We start from the raw sequence: 27980 nt of genomic DNA, 5'->3' as shown, positions 1-27980 counted from the left end.
ATTCTACAATATTTTCAAAACATGGAAATTTAGCTCAATATTTTCAGTTAAAGTTGTGCCTTTTGAGAAGGTGAGCAACTTATAGAGAAAGGCAGGAAAAAACAGTAGCCTTTTCATAGGAATTCTCTTGTTTTGTCTCAACTGCGAATTCAAACTGTTTTAATACTTACCATTCATTAGCACTGAATGGCAGATTACACATACTCTAGCTTCCTTTCTATCCATGTATAACAGTTTACATTTCAGGCTACAGCAGGAAGCACAGAAAACCTGTAGGAAAAAGAACATACTAAATTTATTTAGAATCACAATACAAAGGGAGCAAACCAATACCAACCAACACTAACTGACAGGAAACCATATTACTACAACACTGAAAACTTCAAAGGAAAATACAATTGAGGAAGCTGGGCACAAGACCCAATTCAAAAGCAAGAGCAAGATGACCAGCCTATCAGCAATAAGAAAAGTCAAAGTGTTGGCTGAAAACAAAAATCTTAACCAAGATCACATAACAACTACACAGGAGGGGGAAAAAAAAATGAGCTGCCCTTAGGCGAAATTCCTATACACAGTACCACATAACATGGGCATTTAAAGATAGTTACATCTGTTTGGAAAGGCAAAATAGCAGGGTGAAATAAGCAAGCACTGAGAATTCCAGGTTTTATTTATTTATTTATTTTTAACTTTTTATTTATTCATTTGAGACACAGAGATAGAGAGAGAGAGAGCATGAGCAGTGGGAGAGGCAGAGGGAGAGGGAGAAGCAGGCTCCCTGCTGAGCCAGGAGCCCAATATGGGGCTCAATCCCAGGACCCTGGGATCATGACCTGAGCCGAAGGCAGACGCTTAACCATCTGAGCCACCCAGGCGCCCCATGAGAATTCCAGGTTTTAGCTTCTGGTTTTTACTCATCTTATGTGTAGGAATAATAATCATAATAATCATTTTCACTGGTTTGCTATGAAAGACAGGAAAGATCAAAGTATACAACTCAATCCTAAAATAAGCACAGGCCTAGCTATAGAAAATCAGAGCAGGCAACCAAAAATTCACCAGGCCAATTTCCAGCACCTTATTTCCACTTTCCAGGGTTGGTTCCTGATAATCCTATTTTCTTCTCCCTTTCACATCAGGCAGTAAGGATCTCCTTGGCTCCCTGTTAAGATTTATTTTCTTGAGAAGTCATTAGTCACTTATCACAGAGAGCCCCATACAGGCAGAAGGCTGTTGCCAGTATGGTAAATTCTACCAGTCCAGTCTTTATGGTCAAGAATTATCTACCTGACAAAGATGAATCAAGAGATGAGGTCATATTAAAGACAAAGAGAGATCGTCTCCTTTCCTACCAGGTAAAATTAATCTATCTAGCTACCATGATTACCAATTTATAGTTTTCAGAGGCTTTATATTCTCTAACTCTGCAGTGTAGGGGGAACAGGAAATAGATTATCCTTTTTTCTATCAGAAGAAACTGAGTTTGGATGGTTAAATGACTTCTTCAAGTTCACAGCAAACTATGAATAGAAGCTTTTTACACATACTATCTCATTTAACTTCGATGAAGTTACTCATTTACAATTAACAGAGTTAAACAAATGTTAAGTAAAATCCTTCAGTCGTACAGCTAGTAGGTTACATAAGTCTGCAAAGGCTCTATTCTTAACCACTATGTAATACTGCTTCATACTAATTCATATATGGCATTTAATTTTAATTTGAGACCTGATTTTTCCTTTCCCTCACCATGACTATATCTAGTCAGTCGCCAAGTCCTATTGGTTCTTCCTCTTAAATGGTTCTCCCAAAATACCATCTCTTCCTCTCCATCATTAATGCCGCTGCCTTTATTTAGGCTTCTATTATTCGAGACCAAGAAGATAATCATAATCAGTTATCTGTCCTCCTAATTTTCAGATATGTCTAATTCATCTTTCACACAAACAATAAATGAATTTTCTAAACAGTGAATCTAATCATGTTAATCTTGAAATCTTTCAATAACCTTTCTAATCAAGACATAAAACCAAGAAGCCATCACTCACTCATTCATGTTACAAATGTCTGAGCCCCAACTATGTGCTGGGCAGCAGGATACCCTACCAGATGTAGCAGTGAACAAAATAGGTATGACCCTTGCCTTCATGAAATTCATAGTCTACAGAGGTTATAATCTGAAATTTAATAATCACACAAGTGAATATAAAACTACTTGCTTCAAAAGAAGTACATGATAAAATAAGATGTAATCTAGGCCTCACCTTGACTGGCAGGGTCAAGGAAAGTTTTATGTAGGAAATGAGAGAGATAAAATATGAGGTAATAGTTTTTTATGCATAAAATGGTAACAAGGAGAGAGACAATAATAAGCAGAGGAAACAGTGAGTGCACAGGTCCCATTAGGGAAAGAAAGCATGGCTCCATTAAGGAACTAAAAATAGTTAATGTGGCTAGAGGCCCTTAGGTTAAGGGAGGCACTGAATAAAGATAAGGCCAGACAAGACAAATAACCATATGATTTCACTCATGTGTGGAATCTAAGAAACAAAACAAATGAACAAAGAAACAAAGAGACAAACAAAAAAACAGACTTAAATACAGAGAACTGGTGGTTGCCAGAGGGGTGGTAAGTGGCGGGATGGGTGAAATAGATAAAGGGGATTAAGAGGCACAAACTTCTAGTTATAAGTCACAGAGATGAAAAGTAGAGCACAGGGGATACAGTCATTAAGAGTAATGTATAGAGGGGCGCCTTGGGGGCTCAGTTGGTTAAGCGACTGCCTTCGGCTCAGGTCATGAGAGGATCGAGTCCCACATCGGGCTCCCTGCTCGGCGGGGAGTCTGCTTCTCCCTCTGACCCTCCTCCCTCTCATGCTCTCTGTCTCTCATTCTCTCTCTCTCAAATAAATAAATAAAATCTTTAAAAAAAAAAAAAAGAGTAATGTATAGAATTGTTCAATCATTATGTTGTACAGATGAAAATCTAACACTGTATATTAACTATACTTCAATTTAAAAAAAAAAGATGGCAAACCAAGTAAAGGTTCTATAGGTTGTATTAATAATTTTGTTTTTTAACAGAGCAATGGGAAATCACTTAAATATTTTAATCAAAGAGAAAAATATGATCAGACCTTCATGGCTACAGTATAGAGAAAAAAGAATGGATTTGGGATTATTCAACACACAGAACTCAATCAATGCAATACACATTAAAAGAATGAAAGAAAAAAACCCATATAATCATCTCAAAGCAGAAAAAATTTGACAAAATGCAACACCCTTTCATAATAAAAACAGTCAAAAAACTAGAAATATAAGGAAACTACCAACATAATAAAAGCCATATACAAAAAATCCATAGCAATGACCATACTCAGTGGTGAAAAAATGAAAGCTTTTCCTTTAAGTTCAGAAATAAGGCAAGGATGTCTGCTTTCACCTCCTCTACTCAACACTGGTACTGCAATTTTTAGCCAAAGTAATTAGGCAAGAAAAATAAATAAAAGGCATCCAAATTGGAAAGAAAGTAGTAAAATTATCTGTTTGCAGATGATATGAACTTACATACAGAAAACCCTAAATATTCCACATAAAAAAGCTATTAAAACTTATAAATGAATTCAGTGAAGTTGAAGGATACAAAGTCAACACACAAATATCAGTTGCATTTCTATACACTAAAAATGAACAATCTGAAAAGGAAATTACAAAACAATTCCACTTATAGTAACATCCAAAAAGAATAAAATAGACTAGATAAAATGTTTGTGTTATGTATAATGAACAAAGGGCTAAGATCCATAACATATAAAAAGCTTCAATGAACTAATAAGAAAAATACAAATACCTCTAAAGAAGATAAGCAAGAACTCACACAGGTAAATTTACAGAAAAATAAATAAAATGACTAAAGATATACTAAGTATCACATGTGACAAAATAAAAATTAAAAGAATGAGATACTCTTTTTCTATTGTACAAAGATTTTTAAAAAACTGATATTATCCAATGGTGGTGAGGGTACAGAGAAAAGAGGAACTTTCTCTCATATCCTCCTAGTGGTAGTATAAATTGGTGGATTAACTTACCAATATCTTTAAAAATTTTAAATGTTCATTCCCTTTGACTTAGCACATACAATTTTTAAAAATTTTATTTATTTTTTATTTTCATTTTAGAGGGGGGAGGGGCAAAGGGAGAGAGAGAATCTCAAGCAGGCTCCATGCCCAGCGCAGAGCCCAATGCGGGGCTCAATCTCATATCCCTGCGATCATGACCTGAGCCGAAATCAAGAGTCAAACGCTTAACCGACTAGGCCACACAGGTCCCCCAGCACATGCAATTTGAAAGATTTATCGTACAAAAAAAAAAAAAATTCAAATGTGTGATGAAATGTATACAAGAATTAGCTCTGTACAGTGTGTAATAGTCAAAAGTTGTAAACAACAAAAATGTTCATCAGTAGAGGTATGGTTAATTAAACTGCAGTATAACCATTAAATGGAATGCTGTTAGCCTGTAAAAAGAATGAGATAGTTCGGGGCGCCTGGGTGGCTCAGTTGTTAAGCGTCTGCCTTCGGCCCAGGACCCTGGGATCGAGCCCCACATCGGGCTCCCTGCTCAGCTGGAAGCCTGCCTCTCCCTCTCCCACTCCCCCTGCTTGTGTTCCCTCTCTCGCTGTGTCTCTCTCAAATAAATAAAATCTTTAAAAAAAAAAAAAAATGAGATAGTTCTATATATAGTTACTCATATGGAAAAGTAAAGTAAAATAATCAAGTTGGAGGATAAGAATTGGACAGAAATAGGGTTTTTCCCCCCTTTTTACTTTACATAATTTTTTTTGGTGTTGGACTGGGATATTTTAATTTTGAGTAGAGCCTTTTCTGTATTCTAAGAGGAAAACAGAATTAAAAGGATTAGTTGGGTGTTATAGGTTAAATCGTCTCTCCCCCAAATACATATATTGAAGTCTTAACCCTCAATATTTCAGAATGTGACTCATTTGGAAACAGGGTCTTTACAGAGGTAATCAAGTTAAAATGAGGTCATTAAGGTGGGCTCCTAATCCAGTAGAACCGGCGACCTTATAAAAGGGGAAATACGGACACAATATGCGGAGAATACGATGTGAACATGAAGATGGCCACCTACAAGCCAAGGAGAAAGACGTGGAATAGATCCTTCCCTCACAAACCTCAGAAGGAACCAACCCTGTCACCACCTCAGTCTCAGACTTCTAACCTCTGCAATTGTGACACAGTAAATTTCTATTATTTAAGCCACCAGTTGGTGGTACTTTATTTTAAAGATTTTATTTTTTTTATTTTAAATTTTTTTTTTAAAGATTTTATTTATTTATTTGTGTGAGAGAGAATGAGAGAGAGCACATGAGAGGGGGGAGGGTCAGAGGGAGAAGCAGACTCCCCGCCGAGCAGGGAGCCCGATGCGGGACTCGATCCCGGGACTCCAGGATCATGACCTGAGCCGAAGGCAGTCGCTTAACCAACTGAGCCACCCAGGCGCCCTATTTTAAATTTTTTAAATTAACATATAATGTATCATTTGTTTCAGGGGTACAGGTCTGTGATTCATCAGTCAAGATTTTATTTATTTATTTGAGAGTGTGAGAGAGCAAGTGAGAGTAGGGGGAGGAGCAGAGGGAGAGGGACAAGCAGACTCTGTGCTGAGCCTGGAGCCTGACTTGGGGTGATCTCACCACCCTGAGATCATGACCTGAGCTGAAATCAAGAGTCGGGGCCCAACTGACCAAGCCACCCAGGTGCTCCTAGTGGTACTTTATTATGACAGTCCTAGCAAACTAATACAGTTGGGAACTTTCCAAAGTAAAGGACTTGCTTTGGGTAAAAAGATCCTCAAGTAAGAATGAAAAAAAAACCCCAAAACAAAGATATCCTTTTGTAAAAGCAAGCTAGGGGAGAGCATTATGCAGTTAAACAGAAGGACCTAAGACTACCCATCCTTCCCAATATTCAATGAGCCTAACAATAGTGTCTCCAAGGAAATTAGAGCAGGAAAGTTAGTAGAAAAGTGGATGACTTACCAAGAAACTACCTACAATGGCAAGAAAATGGGAGTCAGGCAAAGGAATGCATTATCACCCATGCCAGAGAACTACATGGGATCAAATGTAACATACACCACAAAACTACCACAGGACAGTGCCTATGACTGACACAGAGGTGTACCACAACATAAAATAGAAGATTGACCCGGAAATGCTGGCTCTCATTCTCAAAAAGACAAATACTATCATGTAATAAGCTCCTCAGGTTATTAGAATTAGTACCATGGAATAGATAGGCAGAATCTAAGAGATTTGAACCAACTGAGAACAGGTTAATAATCTTGGATTTAAAATTACGGGATAATACTAAAGTTGCCTGATGAGACCAAGATGAAGTTGTTTGCCATGAATCAGGTTAGTTAGTGTTTCTCAACAAGGGCATTCTTGGCATTTAGGTCAGCCAATTCTTCACTGCACAGCACTGTCCCGCTTAATACAGGACGTTTAACAGCCCAGATCCCAGATTACTAAACACCGGTAGTAGCCCCAGTCACCGTGACAAACAAAAATATCCCACCTCACATTGCAAACATCATCTAAGTACCTTCCCCAGTTCTCTGAGCTAGAGAGTCAAAAAGTCAGCTCTAGAAATACAGAATTACATATTTGCACATACAAACTTATTATACTACCAAAATATCATGCCATATACTTTTATTATCACAACTAACACAATCTACTGCAATCTATTACATTTATTTAACTTATTCTCCATTTTCCCAAGCTAGGATGTAAACTTCATGAAGTAAAGAACTAAAGTATTTTATTTTTTTTTAAATTTATTTATTAGAGAGAGAGAGCGCAAGAGGGGGAAGGGTTAGAGGGAGAAGCAGACTCCCCGCCGAGCAGGGAGCCTGATGTGGGACTCGATCCTGGGACTCCGGGATCATGACCTGAGCCGAAGGCAGTCGCTTAACCAACTGAGCCACCCAGGCGCCCTAAAGTATTTTATTTTTTTATGTTTATTTTTTTTAAGACTTAATTTATTTATTTGACAGAGAGAGACACAGCAAGAGAGGGAACACAAGCAGGGGGAGTGGGAGAGGGAGAAGCAGGCTACCCGCAGAGCAGGGAGCCCGACGCAGGGCTCAATTCCAGGACCCTGGGATCATGACCTGAGCCGAAGGCAGACGCTTAACGACTGAGCCACCCAGGCGCCCCAAGAACTAAAGTATTTTAATACTGATATCACAGAGGCACCTGGGTGGCTCAGTCGTTGCGTGTCTGCCTTCGGCTCAGGTCATGATCCCAGTATCCTGAGATCGAGCCCCACATCGGGCTCCCTGCTCCGCGAGAAGCCTGCTTCTCCCTCTCCCACTCCCCCTGCTTGTGTTCCCTCTCTTGCTGTGTCTCTGTCAAATAAATAAATAAAATCTTTTTTTAAAAAAAATTTAAAAAAAAATACTGATATCACAGTGTCTGAAATAAAATAGGTACTTAACAAATGTTTACTGCTTCCTTGATTACTGAAGTTATTGCACACATGAATATGAGTGGAGAAACAAACATTAATGGGGGCTTACCTGGGAAGGGCTATATCATAGACACATTTGTCTTTGTAAAGAGACAAATTATGATGATTTATAATACATATGCTATTCAATGTTTCAGCTAAGTACTGGTTAAAATCTTTCATTTGTGTTTTGTTTTGTTTTGTTTTTTTTTACTGAGGTCCGTTCCTTTATTTTGTTGTTTACATATATTAAGGTTTATTCTTTGTAATGTAGAGTTTAATGTTTTTTTAAATTGAGGTATAGCTGCCACACATTATATTAGTTTCAGGTGTACAACATGACTCAGTATTTGTATATATTGCAAAATGATCACCACAATAAAGTCTAGTTAACATATGCCATCATACATAGTTACAGAATTTTTCTTGTTATGACAACTTTTAGGATTCACTCTCTTAGCAAACTTTAAATATGCAATACAGTATTATTAACCAAAGTTGCTATGTGTACATTACATCCTCATGACTTTCTCATTTTATAACTGCAAGTCAGTACCTTTTGACTCCCTTCACCCATTTTGCCATTTTACCCCATCTCTACCCTTATTACCTCCCTGTCTCTATGAGCTTAGGGTTTGGGGGTTTTGATTTTTTGTTTTATTTTTAGATTCCACATATAAGAGAGATTGTAAGGTATTTGTTTATTTCTGACCATCTGTGTGTTTACATGTAAATTTCCTTAATGTGGCATTTCTGGATTTCAATCTCAACTTTATCATTCACTGGCCAAATAACTTTATGGGAATAATTTAAACTCTGCAAGCCTGTTTTTCCTCATATGTAAAAATTAAATGTTAATATTCTCCTTGTAAGGCTTTTATGAGGATTAAATGAGATAATATATGGAAAATGTAGTACATAGTAGGGACTGAGTGAAATGATGGTGCCTTTATTTCCCTTTTCTTTCCTTTCAAAACTTCCCACTCACGGCTTTCCACATAACAAATCCTACTACCAAATTTATAAACAAGTTCTATACTCAGGTATGATGTGTGCCTATTAATGCCCCCTTACAGTGTGCATAACACTTAGTCCTTGAAAATTCAAATCATCAAATGTTCACTTATTTCTTCCCAACTTAGAAAGTGGAAAAAGTGATATCCCAGGTCTTAAAAAAGGACTGTAATTATGACAAAAAATAATTGCCTGGCAAGAACAAAAAACAGGAAACTTGCTTGTAAATGACCAATATCCAGCTATTCACAAAGACCAGTGACAATAACAACTTGTAAAAACTCTTAAGTGCAAAAATGTCTGGCTTACTAGCAAATACCAAAACCAATGTAGTAAGAGCCAAAGCAGTTCTGATTCCAACTCTTCCTCTATCCAAACACCTGTTCCAACTTGACTGTTATTAACTGAAAATAAAAATAATACTCATTTTAAGAGTAAACCACAGGAGGGGCTACAAAAGGTCTCTAATTCAACCTTGCAATTTTATTTCCAATCCAAGTTATAGACAGATACAATACCAGAATTACAAGAAAACAAATTCGACATAAAACCTTAAACTTGTTTGAGGTTACCAGACTCATTTCCTCTAAGATGCTATAAATTAATTTTTATATCCTGTTATTATTTTTTAAATAACACACATTGTGTTTTAAGGTTTTTATTTTATTTTTTTTATTTATTTGAGAGAGAGAGAATGAGAGACAGAGAGCATGAGAGGGAGGAAGGTCAGAGGGAGAAGCAGACTCCCTGCCGAGCAGGGAGCCCGATGCGGGACTCGATCCCGGGACTCCAGGATCATGACCTGAGCCGAAGGCAGTCGCTTAACCAACTGAGCCACCCAGGCGCCCCTGTGTTTTAAGTTTTATGTGTAGGTTAAAAAGTGCTAATTTGTAAAAGGCAAACAATCAAAACATGTCCCTTTTTTTTTTTAATATTTTATTTATTTATTTGACAGAGAGAGAGACAGCGAGAGAGAACACAAGCAGAGGGAGTGGGAGAGGGAGAAGCAGGCTTCCCGCTGAGCAGAGAGCCCGATGCGGGGCTCGATCCCAGGACCCTGGGATCATGACCTGAGCCGAAGGCAGACATTTAACGACTGAGCCACCCACGCGCGCCACATGTCCCTTTTTTTTTTAAGCCATATTCTGGCCATTCTGCATATTTAAAACTTTTTATTACAGAAATTTTCAATCATATAAAAAAATACACATAACAGCATAAAAAACCCTTAAGTGCCCAGTGCCCAGATGAAACAATTATTAAAGCAAATCCTCACCTACTTCTCCCTCATTTAATCATTCTGAAATAAATTTCATATCATTTCATCTTTAAATATTTCAATATATGTCTCTGAAACACAGGGACTATTTTAATATAACAGTACCATATCTGAAAATTAAGATTTCTTAAAATTAACAATTTCTTAATAACAAGTATCTGAACAATGTTAACATTTTTAATAGACTTTTTTTTTTAATAGATTCCCTTTTTTAGAGCAGTTTTGGGTTCACAACAAATGAAGCAGATATTATAGGGCATTCCATATACCCCTCCCAACACATGCCTAGTCTCTGCCATTATCAGCATCACTCATTCTAGTTTCCTAAGGTGGAAGCTTAGATGACTGACTTTAGATCTTTCTTTTCTAATTTATACATTTAATGCTGCATTATTATTGTATGTTTTTAAATTTTATTTAGCTTTTTAATGTTATGCTTGAAGCAGAAATCAAAGAGGGCCATATACTATGATTAGTAAATGTCTCAAGTCTTTTATTATATAGGTTCTCCTTCAACAATATTTTATGAAAGAACTGAGTCATTTGTCCTGTACTTTCCCACAATATGGATTTCATTGATTGCCTTTTTGTGGTGATGTTTTTTAATGCATTTCTCTATTTTAATGCATATCTCTATAAATCGATAGATCTAGAAATTAATCAGATTCAAATATGCTTTTTCTGGGAAGACTATTTCATAGATCCTGAAATTTTTTTTTTTTAAGATTTTATTTACCTATTTGATGGAGTGGGAGAGGGAGAAGCAGGCTTCCTGCTGAGCAGGGAGCCCAACGTGCAGCTCGATCCCAGGACTCATGACCTGAACCGAAGGCAGACCCCTAACCACTGAGCCACCCAGGCACCCCCATCCTGAATTATTTTTAATCGAATCAATACTAAGAACCACTATTAAGAATTAAAAACAGGGGTGCCTGGGTGGCTCAGTCGTTAAGTGTCTGCCTTCGGCTCCGGTAATGGTCCCAGGGTCCTGGGATCGAGCCCCACATCAGGCTCCCTGCTCTGTGGGAAGCCTGCTTCTCCCTCTCCTACTCCCCCTGCTTGTGTTCCCTCTCTCGCTGTGTCCCTGTCAAACAAATAAATCTATAAAAAAAAAAAAAAGGGTGCCTGGATGGCTCAGTCGTTAAGCGTCTGCCTTCGGCTCAGGTCATGATCCCAGGGTCCTGGGATCAAGCCCCGCATCGGGCTCCCTGCTCAGTGGGAAACCTGCTTCTCCGTCTCCCACTGCCCCTGCTTGTGTTCCCTCTCTCGCTGTGTCTCTCTCTGTCAAATAAATAAATAAAATCTTAAAAAAATTTTAAAAATTAAAAACAGAAAAGAGAACAATTACCCAGAATTCCACCAATTAAAATGACTTGTTTTGAATTTTACGTGTTTGCTTTATATATACATGTTCTTATGCCCAAGAATAACTTTTATTATTATAAACAAAGCATAACTATGAGTTTGCATTTTATTTTATTCATATATCATTAGACATTTTCCATACTGCTTTATCATAATTATTTTTAATGGTCAAATCAAATGTATGTATATTTACATTATCCAATTTTGGACAGAAATTGTTTCAAATGTACTTGCTATTTAAAGTAACACTAGGGGCGCCTGGGTGGCTCAGTTGGTTAAGTGTCCAACTGTTGATCTCAAACTCAGGTCTTGATCTCAGAGTTGTGACATCAAGCCCCATGCTGGCTAGCATGGAGCCTGCTTACAAAAAAAAAAAAAAGAAGCCCTTTGAGCTTAATAAATTAATTAAATAAAGTGACACTAAAATGAACATCTTTTTGTCTTACAGTTCTTGTTCTTTAGGAATTATTTTCCCCAAAAGGAATTATTAGCTCCAAGAATTGATACATACGCCATTTTATTTTTTTAAATTATTTATTTATTAGAGAGAGAGCACGAGAAGGGGGAGGGTCAGAGGGAGAAGCTGAGCAGGGAGCCTGATGTGGAACTCGATCCCAGGACTCCAGGATCATGACGTGAGCCGAAGGTAGTCGCTTAACCAGCTGAGCCACCCAAGTGCACCACATGTGGTATTTTAAATGTATAAACATGCTGATTTCAACTTAACATCACCTACATTGAGTATTATCAACATTTTCTATTTTTCCCTGTATAAGTATGAAATTTTCATTTCTACCTCTTAATAACTAATAAATTTAAATATTTCTCTACTGTCTACTAACCCACTTAAACCTCTTTTGCCCACTTATATATTGAAAATGTGATGATTTTTTTTTTTTTAAACATTTTATTTATTTATTTGACAGAGACACAGCGAGAGAGGGAACACAAGCAGGGGGAGTGGGAGAGGGAGAAGCAGGCTTCCCGCGGAGCAGGGAGCCCGACACGGGGCTCGATCCCAGGACCCTGGGATCATGACCTGAGCCGAAGGCAGATGCTTAATGACTGAGTCACCCAGGCGCCCCGAAAGTGTGATGGTTTTAACAAAAGACACCTGTCATTTTTTTTTTTTTTAAAGATTTTATTTATTTATTTGAGAGAGAGAGAATGAGAGACAGAGAGCATGAGAGGGAGGAAGGTCAGAGGGAGAAGCAGACTCCCTGCCGAGCAGGGAGCCCGATGCGGGACTCGATCCCGGGACTCCAGGATCATGACCTGAGCCGAAGGCAGTCGCTTAACCAACTGAGCCACCCAGGCGCCCAAGACACTTGTCATTTGACATTCTGTAACCAACTTCTGATTTGTTCTATCAAAGGAAGCCATTTAAGACTCAATATCCTACTCTGCGTTTTTCAAATAATTTTCTTCTGGCTTAAAAAAAATTGTGCCTGGGGTGTCTGGCTGGCTCAGCTGGTAGAGCATGCAACTCTTGGATCTCAGGGTCATAAGTTTGAGCACCGTGTTAAGTATAGAGATTACTTAAAAAAAAAATTGTGACAGGCACCTAGGTGGAACAGTTGGTTATGCATCCGACTCCTGGTTTCCACTCAGGTTGTGATCTCAGCACTGTGAGATTGAGACTATGTTGGGCTCCATGTGGAGTCTCCTTAAGACTCTCTCTACCTCTCCCCCTTCACCCCTCTCCTCCCCCTACCCATGATAACTTGTGTGCTCCCTCACTCTAAAATAAATAAATAAATCTTTGGGAAAAAACTGTGACCCACCTAGATGAAATGGACAAATTCCTAAAAATACAAAACCTGCCATGTCTGAATCAGGGAGAAATAGAAAATCAAAATACATCTATAACTAGAAAGGAGACTAAATCAATAATCAAAAACTTCTCAACAACAAAAAAGTTCCAAATAAAATGGCCTCATTGGTAAATTTTACCAACATTTAAAGAACACCAATCCTCAAACTCTTCCCAAAAACTGAAAAGGAAAGAGCCCTCCCTAACTTTCTATGAGGCCAGCATTACCCTGATATGAAAGCCAAACAAAGGCACTACAAGAAAACTATAGACCAATATCCCTTATGAACACTGATGCAAAAAATATTCTCAATACAATACTAGCAAACCAAATTCAGCAGCACATTAAAAGGATTATGATCAAGTGGGATTTACTCCTTGAATGTAAGGATGGTTCTACATAGGCAAATCAATCAGTGTAAGACACAACATTAATAGAATGGGAAAAAATCCACATGATCACTGATACAGAAAAAGCATTTAACAAAATTCAACACATTTACATGATAAAACCATGCAACAAACTTAGAAGGAGATTACCTCAACATAAAAGGCCACATATAAAAAATTCACAGCTGGGCGCCTGGGTGGCTCAGTTGGTTAAGCGACTGCCTTCGGCTCAGGTCATGATCCTGGAGTCCCGGGATCGAGTCCCGCATCGGGCTCCCTGCTCGGCAGGGAGTCTGCTTCTCCCTCTGACCCTCCTCCCTCTCATGTGCTCTGTCTCTCATTCTCTCTCTCGCAAATAAATAAAATCTTAAAAAAAAAAAAAATTCACAGCTAACATACATAACAGTGAAAGACTGAAAGCTTTTCCTCTAATGTAGGAACAAGACAAGGATATACACTTTTACCACTACAGTCAATTTTAGTTTTGAAGTTTAGCCAGAGCAATTAGGCAAGGAAAACAAATAGGCATTCAAGTTGGAAATGAAGAAGTAAAATCATCTCTGTTTACAGATGACATGATCCTACATGTAAAAAAATACTAGATTCCACACACAAAACTGTAAAAACTAATAAATTCAACAAGCTTGCAGGATATAAAGTAAACCCACAAAAATCAGTTGTATTTCTTTTTTTTTTTTTTAAGATTTATTTGAGAAAGAGAGAGCACATGGTGGGGGGGGAGAAGCCGTGGGGGGAAGGGTGGAGAATCTCAAGCAGACTCCCCGCTGAGCACAGCCAGACTTGGGGCTTGATCCCATGACCCTGAGATAATGACCCCATCCGAAACCAAGTCAGATGCTTAACTGACTAGGCCACCCAGGCACCCCCAAAAATCAGCTGTATTTCTATACACTAATAATGAACAAGCCAAAAATGAAATTAAGAAAATTATTCCATTTACAGTAGCATCAAGAAGAATATAATACTTAGGAATTAACTTAACCAAGGGGGAAAGGGACTTGTACACTGAAAATAACAAAAGATTGCTGAAAAAAATTAAAGATATAAATACGTAATAAGACAATTCATCAATTGGAAGACATTACTGGGGTGACTGGGTGACAGACACTGGGGAGGGTATGTGCTCTGGTAAGCGCTGTGAATTGTGCAAGACTGTTGAATCTCAGATCTGTACCTCTGAAACAAATAATGCAATATATGTTAAGAAAAAAAAAAAAAGAAGAAGAAGAAGAAGAAGGTAGCAGGAGAGGAAGAATGAAGGGGGGGAAATCGGAGGGGTAGACAAACCATGAGACATGATGGACTCTGAAAAACAAACTGAGGGTTCTAGAGGGGAGGGGGGTGGGAGGATGGGTTAGCCTGGTGATGGGTATTGAGGAGGGCACATTCTGCATGGAGCACTGGGTGTTATGCACAAACAATGAATCATGGAACACTACATCTAAAACTAATGATGCAATGTATGGGGATATAAGAATAAGAAAATTAAAAACAAAACAAAAAAAAAGAAAAAGAAATAAATAGTCATTAAAGATAAAAAAAAAAAAAAAAAGATGTCCATACTATCTGGGGAGCCTTGGTGGCTCATTCGTTGAGCGACTAACTCTTGGTTTTGGCTCAGGTCATGATTTCAGGGTGGTGAGATCCAGCCTTGAGTTGGGCTTGCAGTCAGCATGGAGCCTGCTGGAGATTCTCTCCCTCTCCTTCTCTTGCCCCTCTGCTCCTCCCCACACTAGCTTGTGCACTCACTCTCTCTCAAAATAAATTTTAAAAATCTTAAAAAAAAAAAAAAGATATCTGTACTATCCACTATCCAAAGTTATCCAACAGATTCAATGTTATCTCTATCAAAACCCCATGATGATCTTCACAGAAATAGAAAATCCATCCTTAAATTACTATGGAATCTCAAGGGATCCCAAATAGCCAAAATAATCTTGACAAAGAACAAAGCTGAAGATTCTCACTTTATGGTTTCAAACTTTACTACAAAGCTACAGTAATCAAACAGTATATTAGTATAAACACAGACATCAAGAACAATGGAATAGGGGCACCTGGGTGGCTCAGTTGGTTAAGCGACTGCCTTCGGCTCAGGTCATGATCCTGGAGTCCCGGGATCGAGTCCCGCATCGGGCTCCCTGCTCGGCGGGGAGTCTGCTTCTCCCTCTGACCCTCCTCTCCCTCTCATGCTCTCTCTCATTCTCTCTCTCTCAAATAAATAAAATCTTTAAAAAAAAAAAAAAAACAATGGAATAAAACAGTGAGCCCAGAAATACACTCTCACATATATATAGTCAAATGATTTTGACATGGGTGTAAGACAGTTCACTAAGCAAAGCACAGTGTTTTGAATGAATCGTGCTGGGAAAACTAGATATCCACATTCAAAAGAATGAAATTTGACTCTTAACATACAAAAATTAACTCACAGTGGATCAAAAAACTGTAAGTGCTAAAACTATAAAACTCTTAGAAGAAAATATAGGGGAATAGCTTCATGACATTTGGTTTGGCAATGATTTCTTGGATATGATACAAAAAGCACAGGCCACAAAAGAAAAAAACAGGTTGAACATCAAAATTTAAAACTTTGTTGCATCAAGACACACTATCAACTGAGTAAAAAGGTAACTTATGGAATCAAAGATTTGCAAATCAGATAGCTAACAGAAAATTGACACCCACAATATACGGAGAACTCTACAACTCAACAACAAAAAACACTTTATAAAGAAACTACAGGGGTGCCTGGGTGGCTCAGTTGGTTGAGCGACTGCCTTCGGCTCAGGTCATGATCCTGGAGTCCCGGGATCGAGTCCCGCATCGGGCTCCCTACTCAGCAGGGAGTCTGCTTCTCCCTCTGACCCTCCCGACCCTCCCCCCTCTCATGCTCTCTCTCTGTCTCTCTCAAATAAACAAATAAAATCTTAAAAAAAAAAAAAGAAACTACAGGCAATTTTCCATAAAGACATAATTAAAATAGTAAGTTACCATTTAATGATAATCCACCAAATATAGTGCTAGGTAACATATTTATTACTTCTAATACTCATAATTAATCCATTCAGCAGATCTTTATAATTGTGCAAGCTAAGTATTATCATCTTTATTTTACAGATGATCAAAGTGTCTTGCCTGAGATCATAAAGAAGCTAGCAAATGGCTGTAAAGTTATTCTGAATCTAGGTGTTGAGAAATATTGATCTCTTTTGCTCTTTATAATGCTCTTAATACATTTCAAAAAACTTTCAGTGTAAGAAATTACTACTTCTCTGCTTCCCAAGGAGCACAACCAGTGGTCATATTTTAATATCAGAGAACAAAACAAACCTTGAGAAAATTGATCTCTGAAGTTATAAACCAACAGATTATCCTAATGTGCTTTTTACTCAGATTTTTATGAAGATTATTCTGTATTCACTACCCAAATTCTCAAATGTTAAACAAAACTGACTGTAACTCAAGTTATTCAAAAGTAAATTGTAATTGAACATGTAACTTTTTTAAAAATAAGAAATTGCCATCTAATAAAATAAGTACCAGATATTTTTCAACTTTCTTTTTGAAATATATTGCTTTGAAAACATGGTATAAATACAGACATTCCTCTAAGAAATGCTAAGAAAACAATATAAAAATCACCATAAAACCTACTGAGTTGTTTCATTTTTATCCTGTCAACTCTATTTAAAGAGCATGAGTTATAAAAAAAAAAAAAAAAAAAAAAAAACACTGACTGGTTCCTAGTTCCACTATCTCAGTTTCTTCAACTGGAAAATAGGAATAATATACCTTTCACATGGACTTATGAGGAAGATGATAACTTACAGAGTAGGTACCAAAGGTTTCACTACCTTCTGTTTCCCTCTTAGCTGGCTGCTTAGGAGCTCTGTAGTCCTAAGTCCAAGTGTTGCTACAGTGGCTCTTACTAAGTTAAGGACCTCAATTTTATCACTCCCTTATTGTTTGTTTTTCCCTGAAACCATTGCATATTGGTTTGGAGTACGGGCTCTACATGTCAAAGAGCCTAAGTATGAATCCTAACTCCACTTATTGGCTGTGTAATTCTGAACAAGTTACTTAATTTTTGTAGGCCTATTTCATCCTTTGTAAAAATGTGGATTATAACCCTAGCTACTTCACAGGGTGTGATGTATATTAAATAAGATAAGTAGCATCTAGAAAAGTGCCTGACTCACAGTCAACACTCTATAAATATTAGGCATCTCATTCTCACCACTACTACCACCGCCATCATCGTCTATCTGCTTCCCACCACAAAGCATGTGCAGCTTTGTAATTGTTTTATTATTTATTTCATATATTTAAGTTTTGTCATCTATGGAAGCATGAGCAGTATGTTTTAATAGGGTAGCCATTCTCCTTTTTTCTTTCATCTCTTTGGTTGAAAACAGAACACTAAGCAATAAGTAAATGCTTGCTGAATTAATTGAAATAAATGGAAATGGATAGAGAGATGGCAGCATAGATTGGCCCTATAGAACTTTTCTTGCTTCACCAATAATTGCATGTATTGCAAAGATAATAACAAGCTCACAATGTCTCCAAAGGCAAATACCTTATCCCATGAAGTCAGACTGCACTAGTATAAAATGACTGAAAATTTGATACCCAGTCTCACAGGGCTAACAAAATTTCAATTCTCTAACTAGGTTTTACTTTCCTACTCAAAGGTAACTATCTTGCCCCTCTCAAACCTTCATCACCTACTTTACCTCTCTCAGTGTTTATATTTTCTATATGAAGTATGAGCCAAGCAGATGTAAATGTCTTCATGCTCTCATCAATAAATCCATAATCCTACCTTTATCAGTCCCCAACTTCTCTTCCTTTCCCCTGTTGAAGATCAAACCCTCAACATGTGCATAGATCCCATCCCTTCGGCCTTCTCATGGATTTTGCTCTTCCTTTGATCAATCCCTTTTTACCAAAACATCCTGTCTAGAGGATCATTCATTACATTACGTAAGTACAATAGTAAGTATTTCCCATCCTTTAAAAAATTCATCTATAGGGACGCCTGGGTGTTTCAGTTGGTTAAGAGTCTGCCTTCGGCCCAGGTCATAATCCCAGGGTCCTGGGATTGAGTCCCGCATCGGGCTCCTTGCTCGGCCCGCTTCTCCCTCTGCTTGTGTTCCCACGCTCTGACAAATAAAATCTTTAAAAAAAAAATTCATCTATAACCATCTTCATCTAGTAAGTGCTCCAATTTTTTCTATTCTCCCTCACAGCAGAACTTCTTGAAAAAACCATCTCTACCTCCTCATTTCTTACTCCATTTTCAGCTCATCCCCCATTTTCAACCCATTCTGGCTTCTGTATCCACAGCTGTACCAAGTCTGCTTTTTTCAGAGTCTGATATAGACCAGTCCACCGGTCCCTTTTCCTGTCCACATGTTCTTGACTTCCCAACAGCCCTTTATATTAGGTAATAACTCCTCTCCTTTGACAAACTACATTCTTCTTTTGATTTCCAAGACACCACATTTTAAAAAAATTTTCTATTGCTATGTTAATCACCATACATTACATCGTTAGTTTTTGATGTAGTGTTCCATGATTCATTGTTTGTGCATAACACCCAGCGCTTCATGCAGAATGTGCCCTCTTTAATACCCATCACCAGGCTAACCCATCCTCCCACCCCCTTCCCCTCTAGAACCCTCAGTTTGTTTTTCAGAGTCCATCATGTCTCATGGTTCGTCTACCCCTCCGATTTCCCCCCCTTCATTCTTCCCCTCCTGCTATCTTCTTTTTTTTTTTTTCTTAACATATATTGCATTATTTGTTTCAGAGGTACAGATCTGAGATTCAACAGTCTTGCACAATTCACAGCGTTCACCAGAGCACATACCCTCCCCAATGTCTATCACCCAGCCACCCCATCCCTCCCACCCCACCCCCACTCCAGCAACCCTCAGTTTGTTCCTGAGATTAAGAATTCCTCATATCAGTGAGGTCATATGATACATGCAAGACACCACATTTTCTTGGTTGCCATGCCTCCTCGGTCACTTGTACTGTGTCCTCCTCCGCTTGACCTCAGTGGCTCAGCCTTGGGCCCCTTCTCTTCCCTCTATAAACTCCTAAGTAAACTCATCCATTCCCATGGTTTCCCATTGTATTCCTCACATGACCTGCAGAACACTACATGATCTATTCCCTGGCTTCCTCTCCAAGCTCTTTTTATGTGACTCTTGCCTTTAACCATACTGGATTCCTTTTAGTTTCTTGTATAAGTGCCTTCTTAGCTTAGTCCAGCTGTTCTCTCTTCCCGAAGCATTTTTCTCTCTGTACTTTGAATGGCTGATTCCTCAACTTTCATGTGTCATCCAAAATGTCATTTCTCAGAGGCCTTCCCAGATCTGCCTTCCCCCTCCATCTTTTATATTATCCTCCCTTGTTAATTTCCTTCATAGCCCTCATCGTAATTCATAATTATACATTTGTTTGCTTTTGGTTACCCACTAATCTTTACCTAAGGGTAGGGATCACAATGTCATCCGTGTAAACTCAGCACCAAGCACAGTGACAAAAAAATACAAGCATTCAATGTTTAAGTAAATTAATGATCTGGCATTCACTTATTCATTCATTAACATTTATTGAGCAATATGTAGGTGACATGTATTGTGCTAGATGCTGGGGACAAAAGATAAATCAGAATCAATCTCTAGATCCTTATAGTCCAATGAGAAGGACAGAGAAATACTGTGCGGTAAGTGCTATGACATGGGTGAGGCCAACTTCTAGCCATTACACAATCTTTTGAAGGACATGAATGGAAAATATTTCCCTAACTTCTTTAGAAACCAAGGTTAATCCAAATGTTTTTCCTGTTTTACCATGCTGGAATGGTTCAGATCATAATGTCAATTATAAGACAGGTTTTTAGGCAGAGTATAAGGAAAACTGAATTACCGAGGAATATTCTATTTAAAGCATCCATTTCTTACTCTCATATCTATTGTTTCCCATCAATAGGTAAGTAAATATGAAATCAGGAAAATAAACTCATTTTGGTTTGAATCTGTCCTTAAATAAGAGAAACATACACAACTAATTTAAAATATTTTCCAAAGATCTTACATCCATTATATTCTGAATTTGACACCATCATCTGAAGACTCACGGTGTTACATAGAAAGATGTACTGCTGCTTTAAGAGATAGTATTCATTCACTTGTTTGTTTATCCAACAAAAATTCTGTAAGCACCCATTACATGCTAGGGCTGAGGATACAGCAGCAATCAAGGCAGAAAATATCCTTACCTTCACTGAGTTTTTAGACTCAAGATGGAAAGACAAACAAAAAATAAGAAAACACAGAAGTAAAATCATAATTGAAAAGTTAACAAATCATTTCTAACACTTATAATCAAGAAAGAGCAAAGAAATTCTACTGAAATGTATTATGTAAAAATGTTTAGTTAAGGGGCAGCCTGGCTGGTTCAGTCAGTAGAGCACACGACTTGATCTTGGGGTTTTGAGTTTAAGCCCCATGTTGGGCACAGAGATTACTTAAAAAAAAAAAAAAGAAAGAAAGAAAGAAAAAGAAAAAAATTTTAAGAAAATGTTCTTAATTACCCATTCTAAAATACCGAGAGATACTTCTAAAATAATTAAAAGTGAATATGTCTAAGAATGAAAGGAACATAGACTAGGAGAAAATATTTGTACAACATATCTGATTTAAAAAACCTTGTAACTTATGAAATACTAAAAGAACTTTTAAAATTCAATAAGAAAACAAACATCTCAATTGGACAAAAGATCTGAATAGACACCTCATCAAAGAAGATATACAGACAGCAAATAAGCATATGAGAAGATGTTCACCATCATATGTCATTAGGGAATTGCAAATTAAAACAAAAATGAGAAACTACCACACATCTATATGAATGGTTAAAATCCAAAATTGACAACACCAAATGCAGACGAAGACATGGGGCAAGAAGAACTCTTGTTTATTGCTGATAAGAATACAAAAAGGTACAACCACTTTGGAAGACAGTTTAGCAGTTTCTTACAAAGAGAAACATAAGCTTACCATATGATCCTGCAATCATGTTCCTAGGTATTTATACAAACAAGCTGAAAACTTATGTCCAAGCAAAAACCTGCACACGAATGTTTATAACAACTCTACTTACAATTGCCAAAAATGGGAAGCAACCAAGATGCCATTCAATAGCTGAATGAATAAACAAACTGTGGTACACCCATACAATAAAATATTATTCATAAATACAAAGAAATGAGCTATAAAGTCACAAAAGACATGGAGGTTCCTTGACATTGGTCTTGGCAAAGATTTTTTTTTTCTGATTTGACACCAAAACCAAAGACAATAAAAGCAAAGATAAACAAGTAGGACTACATCACCTAAAAAACTTCTGCCCAGTAGAGGAAACCATCAACAAAATAAAAAGGCAACCTACGGAATGAGAGAAAATACTTGCAAATTATACATCTGCTAAGGGGTTAATATTTAAAATATATAAAGAAGGGCGCCTGGGTGGCTCAGACAGTTAGGTGTCTGCCTTTGGCTCGGGTCATGATCTCAGGGTCCTGGGATCGAGCCCTGCATCGGGCTCCCTGCTCAGCGGGGAGCCTGCGTCTCCCTCCGCCTCTACCTGCTGCTTCCTCTACTTGTGCTCTCTGTCAGAAATAAAATTAAAAAAAAATAAAATACATAAAGAACTCATAAAACTCAATAGAACAATCTGATTAAAGAAGGGGGCAGAAGATCTGAACAGACATTTTTCCAAAGAAGATATACACATGGCCAACAAGTACATGAAAAGGTGCTCAACATCACTAATCATCAGGAAAATGCAAATCAAACTCACAATGAGACATCACCGCACACCTGTTAGAATGGCTATCAAAAAGACAAGAGATAACAACTGTTGGTATGGATGTGGAGAAAAGAAAATCCTTGTGTAATATTGGTGGGAATATAAATTGATGCAACTACTATGAAAAACAGTATGAAGGTTCTTTGAAAAATTAAAAAACAGAACTACCATATTACCTAGCAATTCCATTTCTGGGTATTCATCCAAAAAAAAAAAATGAAAACACTAACTCAAAAACCTATCTGTATCCCCATGTTCACTGCAGCATTATTTACAATAGCCAAGATATGGAAACAACCTAAATGTCCCTTAATGGGTGAATGAAGAAAATGTAGTTTATATACACAATGGTATTTTATTCAGCCATAAAAAAGGTGGAAATCTTGTTATTTACAACAATAGGATGGACCTTGAGGGCATTATGCTAAGTGAATGTTAGAGAAAGACAAATACTGTATGAGCTCACTTTATATGTGGAATCTTAAAAAAAAAAAAAGCTCACAGAAATAGAGGACAGATTAGTGGATGCCAGAGGTGGGGAATAAGGGGTGGGCAAAATGGGTAAAGGTGGTCAAAATGTACAAACTTCAGTTATAAAGTAAGTCCTGAAGATGTAGTGTACATCATGGTGACTATAGTTAATAGTGCTGTATTGCATATTTGAAAGTTGCTAAGAGAATAAATCTTTTTTTAATAAAGATTTTTATTTTAAAGTGATCTCTACACCCAATGTGGGCTTGAACTTAATGACTCCAAGATCAAGAGCTGCATGCTTCACCCACTGAGCCAGCCAGACACCCCTCAGAGAGTAAATCTTAAAAGTTCTCATCACAAAAAAATTTTGTAACTATGTATGGTAACATATATTAACTAGACTTATTGTGGTGATCATTTCACAATATATGCAAATGTCAAATCATTATCTTATACACCTGAAACTAATATAATGTTGTATGTCAATTATACCTCAATTTTTTAAAAAAAGACATGGAGGAACCTTAAATGCATATTACTAAGTGAAAGAAGCCAGTCTGAAAAGGTCACATAACTGTAGGGACAGTAAAAACATCAGTGACTGCCAGCAGTTAAGGGGGAGGAAGGAAGGCACAGTGGGGCACAAGGGATTTTTAGGGTAGTATAATTATTCTATATGATACCATAATAGGATACATAATATGCATCAATCAAAACCCATGGAACTGTACAACACAAAGAGTGAATCTAAAGTAACCTATAGTATATATTTCTTTTATAGGACTTCAGTTAATAACAATGTATTGATACTGGTTCATCAATTTTAACAAATGTACCACACTAGTGGCAAGATACTAATAATGGGGTTAACTAGAGGGAGTGTGTGGGAACTCTGTACTTTCTGTTCAGTTTTTCTGCTCTAAAAAATAGTCTGTTTTTTTAAATGGGTATATCTAGGAAGCTAAACTAGGGAACAGGGATATTTAGAGATAGAAAGGAGGTTGCCATCATAAACGTTAAAGTAATATTAAAATACACTGTATTTTAACTACACTGGAATTGAAATTTTTTTAAAAGCATGCCATGAGTGGCACCTGGGTGGCACAGTCAGTTGGGCGTTTGACTCTTGGTTTCGGCCCAGGTCATGATCTCCGGGGTCATGAAATCGAGCCCTGGGTCGGGCTCAGAAGGGAGCCTGCTTGGGACTCTCTTGCTCTCCCTCTGCTCCTTCCCTCCCCCTCTAAAATAAATAAATAAATCTTTTTTTAAATAGTGTGCCATGAACTGGGGAGTATGATTCTTGATGCCTGAGTTCCAAAACAGGTAAAATAAAATAAAGTAAATCTAATATGAAATAAAAGGAAACAAGAACAGGAGAATAGTACTCCAGTATTTCTGTCCTTGGAGAGATGAAGAAGCTCATGGCACATTCTAGAGCTCTCAGGATAAAAATTCTTATAATACCTGGATGAAGTCAATATTGACAAATACCCTTGGAATCCTGCTAAAACATTATATATGATATAAATCAAATTTGGTATCAAGCAAGTTTGTCATAACTAATGCAAGAGGCATTAGTTATTCAATTAAAAAGGTCTTAATTGAAGGCAGTTTTTGTCTATCTGTGACTTAATCTCATGGCATTATACAGAGAGACACTATTATAATGAGTGTCTTACATGCTTTAAATGATCAACATAGGGGCGCCTGGGTGGCTCAGTTGGTTAAGCGACTGCCTTCGGCTCAGGTCATGATCCTGGAGTCCCGGGATCAAGTCCCGCATCGGGCTCCCTGCTTGGCAGGGAGTCTGCTTCTCCCTCTGACCCTCCTCCCTCTCATGCTCTCTGTCTCTCATTCTCTCTCTCTCAAATAAATAAATAAAATCTTTAAAAAAAATAAATGATCAACATATACTTTAATACTGGCAGGTAACAAGGTGACAAGGGAAAGATTCTCTTACCTGGTTGCCTTTTTAAAATATATGACATTCACTTACAAATACCTGACATTTATGTAACCTCTATTTAGAGTAAAAAAAGTTGAAAATAATCTTCAATTCTATCAAGATTCTTTGACCAAAGTCAGAGCATAAAATAACATAGACTGACAGCACAAACAGACATGATTTTGCATAGCACAGACATGATTTTGCATATGTTATCATCTTAGGTTACCGTACTGAAAAATAATTTTCCTATGGTTAAAAAATAAGCACCAACAAAATTTTTCATGCTCTGGAATAATATTATTTTATCCCAGATAGCATCAAAAACATTATAACTTTCCCCTAATATTTTAGGGGAGCATAATCTATATTCTGTAATATTACTGAATAAAAAAAAATCTTTAAATAAAAAAAATGTTAGCTTCTAAAACAATTATTTTAAAATGTGTTTTATTCTTGGTTTTAAATTTGAAGTTATTTTAAATATGATATTTTAATTTTTAAAATATATTTTCACTTAAACTAAAAATATGGCATAATGACATGAATATCAAAATATTATACTTTTTTTTTTTTAAGATTTACCTATCTATTTGAGAGAGAGAGACAGAGAGCGCATGAGTGAGGAGAGGGTCAGAGGGAGAGAATCGTCAAGCCGACTCCCTACTGAGCGCACAGCCCCACAGGGGGCTCCATCCCGTGACCCATGAGATCATGACCTGAGACAAAACCAAGAGTGGGACGCTTAACCGACTGAGCCACCCAGGCGTGCCTATAGTTCTGTTATACACCTTTATATATAAAATTACTCCTGACATTACTGAACACTAATTCAAATTAAAAGTAGAGTTAGATATTGACTGTATTTGCCATTTTATACATAAACATGTTATATAAATTATATAACTTATAAAATATTTATATAGTATATAAATATAAAATTATATCAAATTAACATTTTATAATTACATTTATAAATGCTCACTATATGTTAAATATCTATAATCCCATGTGTCTGAAAGGGGGAAACTTGTCAGAATTATATTAAAAATTAATCTGGATCATTTTGACATTAGGCATGTCATCAAGCTATTTTTAATAAACTATAAGTGATGAAGATCATGTGTGCCTAAAGGGATCTTGAAGAAATTAATACTGGAAGTGAATCAAAAAGTAAACAGTAATTGCAAAATAAAACCCTCAGTACAGCACTTGACACCTTGATAAACAGCATTTCAGTCTAACTGAGATAACTTCCAGAAAACACACAGCACAGCACACTTCAAAATGTTTAATGGTGCACTCTTCCCACAAAGTGACCCTAGCTAATCAGTACATTTAGTAATAATTTTATAGAGATAAATCACTGCTAGCACAAATCATTCCATTTCCTCTTCTATTTTTTTTAAACACAGTTCATATAAGCTCTTTGAGAGCTGCAAGGAAACAGAAACAGTTTATGCAATCCCCTCTTTTTACAGAAGAGGAAATAGAAGCCTAGCTCTTTCAGGAAGGCTGGGTGGCTCAGTCAGCTGAGCATCTGCCTTCAACTCGGGTCATGATCCCAGGGTCCTGGGATCGAGTCCCAGGTTGGGCTCCCTGCTCAGCAGGCCTGCTTCTCCCTCTGCCTGCCGTTCCGCCTTGTTGGGCTCTCTCTCTCTCTCCCTAATAAATAAAATTTTAAATAAACAAACAAATAAATAAAAGAAGCCTAGCTCTTTCATACCCATTCCAGTGTTCTTTTCTACATTACCTCTCTTGCAGTTCTCTTCTATTTATTCAAATTACTAATGCAGTAAAAAATCATCTATTGTGAGTTATACTTTTAAAGTCAATTACAATGGAAAAAATAATTGTGAGTAAACGAGTGGTATATATTACCATCATTAAATCTCTTCTCATTCAATGACTTGGCGTCCATATTGTTCTTTTTCTACTTTGTAATTCAAGACTTGATACATGAAATAAAACCTAAAATCCTACTAACTTTGGTAATTTCACCTGATAGCCCCATTCAAAAATTTTATCTTCCTTTTAAATTCAAATACTCAAATTCCCAATCCTTTACCGCTGCCCAAAACTAATGTTCACCCAAAGACAAAGACTTAGATTCCAGTAAGCAATTCAAGCACAGATAAATCTTGTTGTTATGTCCAGTGTAATAAAAAGAGCATAAGGCTTTGGAGTCAGATTTGTCTTAAAATCCATACACTCTTGGGGCACTTGGGTGGCTCAGTTGGTTAAGTGTCTGCTGTCGCTCAGGTCATGATCCCCGAGTCCTGGTATCACCCCACCATGGGCTCCTGCTGAGCCGGTGGGGAGTTTGCTTGTCTGTCTTCTCCTTCCCCTTGCTCATGCTCTCTCTCTCAAATAAATAAATAATAAAATCTTTTTTAAAAAATCCATGCACTCTCATTTTCAAACTCTGAGGATTTAGGCAAGTTACTTAACCTTTCTGAGGTACATCTTCCTCACTTGTATCTCACAAAACTGTAAGATTAGATAAGCCTAGCATAAAGTGGAAGTATTAAAAAATGTTATTCTATTTTCATCTTCCACACCATCTCAAACAAATACAAAATATCCAGGTAATAATTGTAGTTCAAGAAGTTTTACTTTTAAAGAATATTTTTATGTTTATTTCTATTAAATAGTAAATAGAGCAGTCATTAACCACAGAGCACCAAGTAAATAATAATTGGCCACATCAGAGATGGTAATAGATAAAGTGTGACAAAGCCTTGAAAATGACCAGGGATGCCTGGGTGGCTTACCTGGTTAAGCGTCTGCTTTTGGCTCAGGTCATAATCCCAGGGTCCTGGGATAGAGCCCTGCCTTGGACTCCTTGCTCAGTGGGGAATCTGCTTCTCTCTCTCCCTTTGCCCACCCCCCTTGTGTGCACTCTCTCAAATAAATAAAATGATAAAAAAAAAAAAAGAGGTCAAAATGTTGATGGCAAATGGAGCTTGAGAGAGGATGAATAATCATGATCTGAAGTCAGTGATTTCCATAGGAAATTAATATGGATATACAGGTAATGGTGATCATTTTGCACTTAGAAGGCACCTTCTGGGGAAAGAGTTCTCTGTACTCTTTCTACTCTGCAATTTATCACCTATTATTCAGGAGAAGTAGGGATTATGTTGCTATATGGTGCAATTATCTAAATTAATAACATGTGAAATCATAAAATAAAACTCACATTTGCTGAGCATTTTAGAGTATGACATACTTTTCCAATTAACA

General features: G+C 37.2%; 1 protein-coding gene across 3 annotated transcripts in view; it reads right to left on the bottom strand.

Annotated features, from left to right (window-relative positions):
• ZFYVE9 (zinc finger FYVE-type containing 9) overlaps positions 1-27980 on the bottom strand; it is a 116190-nt gene that overhangs the window by 78147 nt on the left and 10063 nt on the right. For all 3 annotated transcript variants that reach the window (XM_021684311.1, XM_021684312.1, XM_021684313.1), the window contains one exon: positions 171-270. In XM_021684311.1, the coding sequence (XP_021539986.1) occupies positions 171-270 (100 nt within the window). The remainder of the gene's footprint in view (positions 1-170; positions 271-27980) is intronic.

This window comes from Neomonachus schauinslandi, chromosome 4 (assembly GCF_002201575.2).
Source record: "Neomonachus schauinslandi chromosome 4, ASM220157v2, whole genome shotgun sequence".
NCBI classification, from domain to species: Eukaryota; Metazoa; Chordata; class Mammalia; order Carnivora; family Phocidae; genus Neomonachus; species Neomonachus schauinslandi.
Note: the sequence above shows the minus strand (reverse complement) of the source record. Positions and strands in the feature narration are given on the sequence as shown.